General features: G+C 32.7%; 3 protein-coding genes across 3 annotated transcripts; 1 reads left to right on the top strand and 2 right to left on the bottom strand.

Annotated features, from left to right (window-relative positions):
• The first annotated feature begins 229 nt into the window (after positions 1–229).
• LOC123705709 lies at positions 230–2,169 on the top strand. Its single transcript, XM_045654678.1, has 3 exons — positions 230–357; positions 847–1,081; positions 1,821–2,169. The coding sequence occupies exons 1-3, from the start codon at positions 281–283 to the stop codon at positions 1,965–1,967; spliced, it is 459 nt and encodes a 152-aa protein (XP_045510634.1). The 5' UTR covers positions 230–280; the 3' UTR covers positions 1,968–2,169.
• A 1,224-nt stretch (positions 2,170–3,393) lies between these two features.
• On the bottom strand, positions 3,394–8,658 carry LOC123705679 (GPALPP motifs-containing protein 1). Its single transcript, XM_045654635.1, has 6 exons — positions 8,461–8,658; positions 6,140–7,294; positions 5,274–5,592; positions 4,887–5,030; positions 4,366–4,441; positions 3,394–3,991 (listed from the first exon to the last, which is right to left on the bottom strand). The coding sequence occupies exons 2-6, from the start codon at positions 7,284–7,286 to the stop codon at positions 3,839–3,841; spliced, it is 1,839 nt and encodes a 612-aa protein (XP_045510591.1). The 5' UTR covers positions 7,287–7,294; positions 8,461–8,658; the 3' UTR covers positions 3,394–3,838.
• Positions 7,343–8,466, bottom strand: LOC123705693 (phosphatidate cytidylyltransferase, mitochondrial). The gene has a single exon (XM_045654657.1). The coding sequence runs from the start codon at positions 8,409–8,411 to the stop codon at positions 7,401–7,403; it is 1,011 nt and encodes a 336-aa protein (XP_045510613.1). The 5' UTR covers positions 8,412–8,466; the 3' UTR covers positions 7,343–7,400.
• Positions 8,659–10,209: the final 1,551 nt, after the last annotated feature.

The following is a 10,209-nucleotide window of genomic DNA, read 5'->3' as shown; positions in this document are numbered from 1 at the left end:
TTTATAAGTAAATAAGTAGTAAGTAATTACATTAGTTATTTACAGGGTCATAAAAATAATATTTAATTTATTCGAAAAGATTAGATTTTATATTTGCAAATAATAAATTAAATAGTACTTATTCTGCTTACATTTGCAAGAATGTTCTTTTTTAATTAGAAATCAGTCCATAAATATCAAAAATCATATCGTTACGAGTTAACGTGTATGTAACTAGGTACATAGTATTTAAGTTTGTTCAAATCATATCGACCATCAGTTGATATCCCCAGCTACTACAATGGCTTCTAAGAATTTAATCTATTGTGTTGTGTTGATTGGATTTGGAATTGTGAAGGCTGAAGATACTCTGAAGAGGTATGGTTTAGGGGCCCAAAATATTAAAATATATTGATCTGGTTATTAAAATATTAAGTCTCAACCTCGTTCTTTCGTAAGGTTGTAGAAATTTATAGTGTAAACATGAGCGGATTTGTACATTATTCATGATTAAAAAAAAAAAAAGCTTTGCCCGTGACTTCGCTTGCGCTGGTTTAGTATCAATTCCAAAACATATTTTAGCCTGTCTGTTGCCGAGGACTAAGAGTTTTATTGCAACAAAGTTCCATCAAAATGAGCCCAGTAGTTTTTGTAATTCCGGTTCATAGACAAAAAATTCAAAATATTTTTTTAGCTTGTGTTATTTGTAGCCCTTTATTTTTGAGTTTTTATTCAATGTACCTACAGAAATGAATTCTTCTACAGTTTTATAATTTTAATTTTATTTTATTTTAGTACCTATACCTTAAGTATAAAGATTCTAACGTTTATGTGGTATAGGTATGGTACGAGTTTTTAAAATTTCAGTTCAACAGTGGAAACTGGAATTTTGAAGGGCAACTGTTCTTGCGGTGGTTTTCCTACATCAACACCCGATGCAGGGAGCCAACCGCTCCTCTCTCAGTCTCCAGGACTCGTAGTGAACTGCGATGACGAAGGAAGCACCACATGTAAAAACTTGTGTCTCGCCCTCGCAACGGCAACCAAAGCTAAGGGCCCTGAGATATTATGCAATCGCCTAAATAATGCTGAAGAACTGAAGGTACTTTTTTGTAATTAAGTAATCCAATTTTTATATTGTAATTTATTACTATTAATTTCGTGTCAGTAGCGGGAACACGCCCGTAATAGCTTTTGATTTTTCAATGAAGGAAAAAATACTGAAGGTAGGAAAATTATTAAATTCTCGTATGCATGCATCGAAGGAGCTTATTTTTTCAACCGTATCTGTGTTAATATTAAATTTTAAAAACGTCTCTGATTGCCTTATATTTATAATTGTACTAGCTTACTGCCCGCGGCTTCGCCCGCTTTCTCTAAAACGATTTGAGATTTAAACTATAGGTACTATCTCTCAAGTTGGATCGAACTGCACATTGTGTGCGAATTTTATTATAATCGGTTAAGTGGTTTAGGAGTCCATTGAGGTCAAACATTGTGACACGAGATTTATATATATTAGAAAATAAGTTGAAAAAAGTTTTGTAAGAAATGTTTTGACCTGAAATATTGAAACTTCCCATTGATAAATATTTTTGAAAGCCAATGTGTCAAATGTATTAGTCTAGGTCTAGTCTTATGAAAGTACTAGTTGTGCCCCGCGGTTACTTGCGACCTGAACCACGGATATAGTCAGTATTTCCTCATTATTATTCTGTTACTAAAGCTGAAAAGCTTCAATTTTCATCAAAACCCGGTCGCTGTTACCTTGATCCAAATAACAAAACTTTCCAATAATATGTAGTATTATATATACTAATTTTTTTCCTCGTTAATTTCAGTTGTCGGCATTTTATAAAACATGCGAAAAGCCTTGGACGTATGCTGATATGACGGCAGATGAAGCTCTTTGTTGTCAAGACTCAAAAGTGAAAGTCTGTGCTTCAGCTGAACATGGAACAACAGCCAGCGGTGTTAAAGAAGAATAGAACCCATGTGTAGGATAAAAAAATATTATACATACAATACAACATACCCAATTTACAATAAAAATCGTTAAAAATGTAAAAAGTTCACCTATTTTTAAGTTTTACCGCAACATATGAAACACGTCATGTTTCCGATATATATTTTGATTAGATTATAATATCCCTTGTAACTTGTGTATTAAAATAAAATTAATATGCTAAAAACGCTATTTATTTCAACAAAATCGAATTGAACAGAGTCAATATAATAAGTAGTTTCAATTTGTACATCATGCTATAAGGTAATATTGAAAACAAGTGATAACTGCGTTAAAAACAACCGACTTCAAAGTTGCACTTGCAAAATTTACAAATACCTACAGACAAAAATGCTCATAAAATAAAAACTACTGGACCTATCCGAATAAAATTTTTAGGGGACCAATTCGACACCATCCCGCATCGAACAAAAAAAGAATCAAGTAAATCGGTTCAGAAACCTCGGAGAAATCGGTGTACATACATAAAAAAAAAAAAAAAATATACCGGCCGAATTGATAACCTCCTCCTTTTTTTGAAGTCGGTTAATAATGTATTGGAAATTTAAACGAGTAAAAACGAACGACAAAAAAGTGTATTGAGAAATGAATTCATTGTTTCTTATATTTAATACTTAAAATTAATTTAAAATATTTTATTTTATAATTTCTTGGAATCAACAAAATATGTGGAATCAGACTTTTTACTGCATACTGCTTGAAATAATTTATTTATTTATTTAAAAACATTTTTTTCATTTAAGGTTAATAATTAACTTTATTAAAACCTCAGTAGAAAAATGATATTTGATATTTAAAATTAATGGCTATATTCATGAAAGATCATTTTATGATATAAAGAAGTGCGTAAATGCGCTTCTGTTATAACGTACAAGCATTGATATACTTAACAACTTGACTCACAATCGCCTATGAAAAAGTCGTCAAAAATATCGATGTGTGGTAGGTATAAGGTTATAGTTCAGGATCCATCGCCCATTTTTGCACGTGATTATTATCAAGCTAATTTTCCGTGAGTAGCTTTATTTTGATGAGACTCCCAATAATTTCCTGTACGAAACTTTCGATTGTGGTAGCTAACAGAGGTAACAAGGATAAAATGTTTTGATTTGATGGTTCTCAAATATTTATTACTAACTGAATTTTTTTTGTTTAATCTCAAGATAATTATCAGAATTATTCGAAACAATATTTGTCCTACAAAATCTATGGTTTGATCAAAGACTAAAGAGTCCCCTCTTTCCAATGTGTATCGATAACGAGGTCATCATAAATGATTACCTACTAACCAGCAGATTTTTTTGTTTTCACTTATTTATATAATTCAACAGACATATTGTCCTACAAATTGCGTAATAAATATTGGAGAACAATCTAATCAACATTTTATCCTTGTTACCTCTGTTAGCTACCACAATCGAGAGTTTCGTACAGGAAATTATTGGGCGTCTCATCAAAATAAAGCTACTCAAGGATAATTATCTTGATAGTAATCACGTGCAAAAATTGGCGAAGGATCCTGGACTATTATAGATGTTCACTAGAAAACTCTACCCAATAAATGTGAAGGCACAGTTTTACTTCGGACATTTTCTGAGCGTGTTTGTCTGTTTAGTTGTTTATTGTACGTCATTGATTGCAAGATCATAATTTTAATAATGTTAAATCATTTCATGATTTGCTATTACGTAGGCGTGTATGGCAGTATAAAGTTTTCATAGGATTTATATTGTTTCTTCTATGTATCAATTCCTCGCTTAGACCATAATATACAAATTAAGTGTTTGTTTATTTTCGTACATTCAAATCGAGTACGAATTTATGTGTTATTTGTTATAAAAATTTTGCTTCGCCACTAGAAAACCGTGTATTTAGATCTTGTGCTTTCTTGATAATAGATTTCTTTTGTGCTTCGTCGAAACGATTGACTTGAAGGTCTACGTCTCGGCTAAATGGACGACGTTCCTTCTTATCCTCGCTTTCTTTCTGTAAGAAAAACAATGGGTTGTTGACATTCTGATACGCTTTCACACCTAAACAACTAAACAATGTTGATTATATTTCTTACAGAGATGGAGAACATCTAGGGAAATTTATTAAGCTACTAGTCACAAGAAGAGAGCAGCTGTCACACGATTACGTGGAATTATTTCAGACGTAACTGTAGATGACATACTTTATGTATACATGTTTATAAGCATGATATGGTAAAAGTATAATCATTTACTAAATGTATGTACTAAAGCAGATAAATATTTTTGTTTGTAAGATAGATTTGATGTGAACTTTGTATAGAGAAGCATGATTATTACTTTAATACACAGAGAGCAAACCTTAAATTACGTGTTTCAGTAACTTACCTTCTTCTTCTTTTTCAATTTTTTCTGATGAATTTCCAACAAGCTTTCATCGCGTTTATGCTTTTTCTTATGTTTTCTGAAATTATCAATATAAAAACTGTTTTAATTTTTATTTCATTAAACTTTCTATCCATATCATTCCATATTCCATTAATCAAAAATGTATTTTAGGTAAATAAAGAAAAGCAATTACAGAATTATCATATCAAGCATTTTACGTGAGAAACTATTACCCAGATATATAGCTGCATAAAGTCAAGGATACATACAGATCACGCCCGACTAACGAGCTAAATGCGCTAAACGCGTAAATCTCCACAAAATATAAGTCATAAGTGATTTAAAAAAATTCTCAAGTGTAGTTGTTGACTTGTTTCGGATATGATAACAAATATAATACATATAAGGACTTTGAGGAGCAAATGTAGGTGACATTTTACTTCGTACTTGGTATTTTCGCCGAGTGTTTTTACATAACTAACCTATCCTATACCAGATAAAGATACTACAATACCGCATACCTAACAGCTTGTTCCTGTTCTTCATCTCTACTAGAAATGTGCCGCTCTTTCGCCTCTCTTTGCAGCGCTTCCGCTGAGTCTTCCTCTTTCGCGATACCCGCTGCCTTCCGCGCTTTCTCTTCCGGCGTGTCAGTCCAACTTGACCTGTGAATTATTATTTAATTAACAATAAAATAAAGTTTAAGCATTTTTTATAAATGTATAACTAGCTAAATAAAAGTATGAAAGAAAACACTGAAGAATTCATTTTTGTATATAAACTGTCCATTTGAGACATGTAGGATCTTCGACACCATAATATGATTAGGCAAATCTGAACTTTGCTTTTTGTGACAAAAAGTTGGGATTCTTGTTCCACATTTTCTTTTAATATTTTCGAACACTTACCTATCTGACATATCAGGGCCTTCTTTTGCTCTGAAACCGCGAGCTTCCAAACCAAGGAATTTTGTTTTTCCCTCCGGCAATTCAAGCATCCATTGCTCTCGCGATTTGGTGTCTTTTGCATTTAGTGTATGTCCATCAAGCTGTTTTATTTTCAACTCATATGCTCTTTCTTCTAGACGTTTGTGGGCATCAGTCATTTTTTCTTCAGCACCAGTAGGTAGTGGGCCTATACCCGTATCTTCATCTGAACTCTCATCTTTTATTATTTCTGGACTTCTCTCAGCTAATACTTTACGCATATCACTTGGAATTATTGGCCCTTGAAAATAGAATTTATTATTATATAATTTAAGATTGGAATTATCTTTCTGGCTCATGGCATATAGGTTAATTTAATTTTTGTTGCGTCTTTACATGATTTAAATAAAAGAAAGATAAGAAAACAAATAACTGCGTTAAAAACAACCGACTTCAAACTTGCACTTGCAAAATTTACAAATACCTACAGACAAAAATGCTTACAAAATAAAAACTACTGGGCCTATCCGAATAAAATTTTTATGGGACCAATTCGACACCATCCCGCATCGAACAAAAAAAGAATCACGTAAATCGGTTCAGAAACCTCGGAGTAATCGGTGTACATACATAAAAAAAAAATAAAAAAAAAATATACCGGCCGAATTGATAACCTCCTCCTTTTTTTTTTTGAAGTCGGTTAAAAATAGTATGATAGAGATAGGAGGAGTGTAGATACAATTTTTTTATCTGATTGTCAAGTTTTATTTTTAATAAACTTATGGCACAGTGACTAACTTTGTGATGAGGTTTTTATAAAAATATAAATGATATTTTACATTGCTTACCTATATTCCTGGCTCTTTCTGCCTTTGATGTCTCATTACTAGCTTCACTAGGAGAAGAACTTTTCCGAAAACGTTTTTGTAAGTGAGGAGGTAAGGCTGGTCCACAAGCATCTAGCTTTGGAGACATTTTTTCTTGTGACCCATTTTTTGAGCGTTTTAGTTTATGTCTTAAGTCATTTGGATCAATATCTTGATCATCTTCACTTAATATCTCACCTTCTTCACTGCTCTCTTTTTGATTGTTCTTTTGTGTTGATGATACTTCTGTTGATTGAGTATTCTGCTCATTAACTTCTTGAATATCTGTTGTACTTGTCACTTCAACTGAAACACATGAATCATCCTTTTCCTTATTTGTTTTAGACTTCTTTTTGTGTTTCTTTTTATGTTTCTTTTTTTTACTTTTGTGAAACTCTTTTTCTAAGTTTAAAAGTTTAGCTCTAAGCTTTTCATCATCTGATGAATCAATTTCACTGGATTCTTCCGATTTATCTTTGACAACTGCTGGTATCATACTATAGTATGACCCCGGTTGAACTTCATCATGACTATAGTCATTATCTTCTTCTACAAGTATAGGGCTGTCACTTTTTCTTTTAGACTGTTCTTGGGTAGTAGGTTTATGAACTTCAGACCTTTTCACTACATGGTTTGGAGACAATGAACTTTCCTTATCAACATTCCTCTCATACTTTTCAGATTTTTTATCAGTAGTAGTAATTAAATTCTTTATTTCATCTCTTATATTTCTACTTGGTACTGGGGACTTATGAGATCCAGATCTGGATTTTCTTCTTCTATCTCTACTCAAACTATGCTCTTTGGGTCTAGTTCGTTCCCTAGAGCCTCTACTGGGTCTATACCTATCACTCTCTTTTCTTCTTTCTCTACTTCTATCTCTTGATTGTCTACGTCTTATTGGTGAATATCTACTGTACCTATTTCTTTCTCTAGAGCGCCTATCAAACCTATCCCTATCATTTCTTCTTCTACCAAATTCTCTATTGTACCTCTCATCAACATTCCTACTCCTTCCAGCCGAGCTAGTATTTTCTTCTCTTCTATGAGATTTTGCATCATCATCTTTATTAGTTTGACATTTGAATCGGCCCGTTTCTGAATCACTACTTGATTCATCTGATAACATTTTGAATCCTAGAAAAAAACAAAGGATTTAATTTAACAGAAATAATAATAGACATATTACTTAGATATCTATTTTATTCTACATATATATTCTTATAAATTAATTAGACTAGATCTAAAACATTTTTGCTATTTTCTTAGCACTGTATCGAATTGATTTAAGAAGACCAGCAGTTGGAATGCCTTTTAAAGATTGGCGTACACTAGATTGCCACACTAGATCTTTCAGTATCTGTCTTAAAATGACTGCACAGTCTATGTCATAAGCTACAGCTCTCAGAACATCTTCCATATCTTGCTGTGGACCGCCATGGTTCCAGAACTTAACTATCCTCTGTTGAGGGACCATGGGTAACTGCATTAGATGATGAAGTTTAGTCTCTGGACTTAAATCTTGATGGCACTGTGCTTCTCCAGTGGGAAAATCAACATAGGCATGAAACTGCTGTAATATTGGGCGATACAACTCTCTGAAATTCAGTAACTGAGGCTGGACTATGTTCCTAACTTTATTTTTATTTTCTCCAAATGTCATTCTAAAATCTCCAGCATAACTCAAGTTAGAAATGGCAAAATAAAAATCATATTCCGTAAATGATTCAGGCAATATTAATAGTGCTGTGTGAACAGCTGATCTGAGGTTAGACTGAAGGGCATTTTGCAAATGAGAACTATTTGTTTGTTTAATTATTTCCACGGGCTTATGAAGACGTCCTGCAAGGTATAAATGATTCCAATCTAACAAATCTGTTATCAGATCTTTTTGTGAAACAACACCATATTTTATGGTAACATTCTCTTCTTTCATTTCCACTAAAGTGTTGAAATACACTTGAGCACCCCAATTTTCCTGGAATCTTGCAACAAAGCCTTTGCCAAGAAAACGCAGAGAGGAGTAATGAGTGGGGTTCATTTCTAAGTTTGCACCGTGCCATCGGTGGGAATTATCAACGCAGTATATTAAATCAATCATGTTATGTCTCTTTTCGTTTCCAATCTGAGGTTTGACTGCTGATCCATACGCAAAGCAGAAGGTAAAATTTTGAGGAAACTTTGATAAAATCCTGTAATACAGTGGAGATATATCCTTAGCTATTCCTACCACTTTAGTCGCAGCTGCAGCCATATTATTTGTGTATTAAATTTAATTGTAAAGATAAAAGTAATCTGCTGACCTGATGGAACAATAATATCGAAACAGTCGTTCGAATTAGTGCTACTTCTGAAGATCAAATAAAGCAGTTTTAATTGTCATGACAAATTTACTACGTTTGTCACAAAACATAATATATTCACTGTTCTTGATTTAATCTCGTCGTTTTATAGACGCTATCACGCTAACAATTAAAACCAAAAAGCACGCAATCGCCATTCATATTTGACAATGACAAATGATGTCTGTTTGTACTTTGTCATGCGCCGCCGCGTTATGACATTTTAATATTTTTGATTTGTCCATGGCTACAAGTATTTTTGTTATTTTTTCAGGAAATTCGTTATCTGTGGTCTGTTACGATTTACACCCAGTTTTAGAGTCCGTGCTTTGTAATAAGACCGTCTTCGTTTTTATTATAAACATATTGAAGGTATCAAAGTGACAAATCTCTAAAATATGAATGTTGCTTCGAGTTCTAAACTCAAGAACTATTGGTTGTTAATCAGCGGGCATGTCTCCGTATGAACGTAGCGCAACAGCTGTAGTATGAAGGGAGCTATACCCGGCGCGGCCTAAGATGATCCCTATGACAGTTCGTCTTAGTGATTGCTCGTATGATGGATCGTGTCGATACTTTACTATTTTATAGGCAAAGGCGTGGTTTGCATTCAGCCACGTCGGTAAACATGTTTTTACAAATATTATAAAATGAATTTTTAACGTCTATTATGTAAACGAAACGGTAAGTAAAACGAAAGTTTTCCAAAACATAAAAATGCACCTTATCATTTTCTCGTAATTTTTAACCCGTTTAACACAGTGTATATTATTTTATCATGAAAATGGAATCCCCCATTTAATTTTTCTATAACTTATATTATCATAGGTAAGTAAATTAACGCGAACGGAAATTAATTAATTAATTATGCTGCGATCTTCTGTTCCATTCAATAGTGAATGAACTATAGCTTAAGCATGGAAAAAATGTGAACTCGTTTCCATTATCGAAATTTGTTTATCGATACTTTCCGCACTAGTCGATAAATGCCAACGATGTAAGTTTTGAAGGACGTAAACGTAAAGTCAGATTGATATAATTTCTCGTAAATGTTAAGAATTGTTATAATGCCAACGGAATATCATTGTAATAGCATAAAGCTACGTAAAAATTAATAAATGCCATTTTTAGACGCCTCCAATCGTAGACTGAGAAACTAATAGACAAAGGTACTCTGTAACCGCGACTGAGACAAAGATAGTTTGTCAATGTATAAGTTGAATGTTGCCACAGTATCCGAGCTCCCGGATGTTTTGGAAAGGGTAAATATTTTTAGGAGCAATTAAATAAAACCAGTTATGAGATTTTTCTTTTGTCTTTATAATCAATTTAGTAGATACAAAAAATATAAGCAGATTGATTATTGATAACGAAACACATTTCTTACTTTTTCATTGGCTTGTTCATATTTTACAATATTTTGTGAGAATCCAATCTTTTCTACCACTTCGATCCATTAATTACGTAGGTCTGGATCATCTGAAAACAAATCGATAAACATAGGTTAATAATAATTAATGCTCGCAGGTAGTTCAGGTTCTCTAAAATTATAAGTGTAATTTTATGTCAATCACAATTATTACTATGAGAAATAATAAATTAAAATATGTTTTCGATGCCGAAGTCTTCCCGAAACACTGGGTTATTATGGGATTTCATATTCATTTACTTTCGAGTTTCGCCATATTGTCAAATCAATATTTTTTTATT

The sequence above is a fragment of the Colias croceus genome, chromosome 2, assembly GCF_905220415.1.
Source record: "Colias croceus chromosome 2, ilColCroc2.1".
Taxonomy (NCBI): Eukaryota; Metazoa; Arthropoda; class Insecta; order Lepidoptera; family Pieridae; genus Colias; species Colias croceus.
Note: the sequence above shows the minus strand (reverse complement) of the source record. Positions and strands in the feature narration are given on the sequence as shown.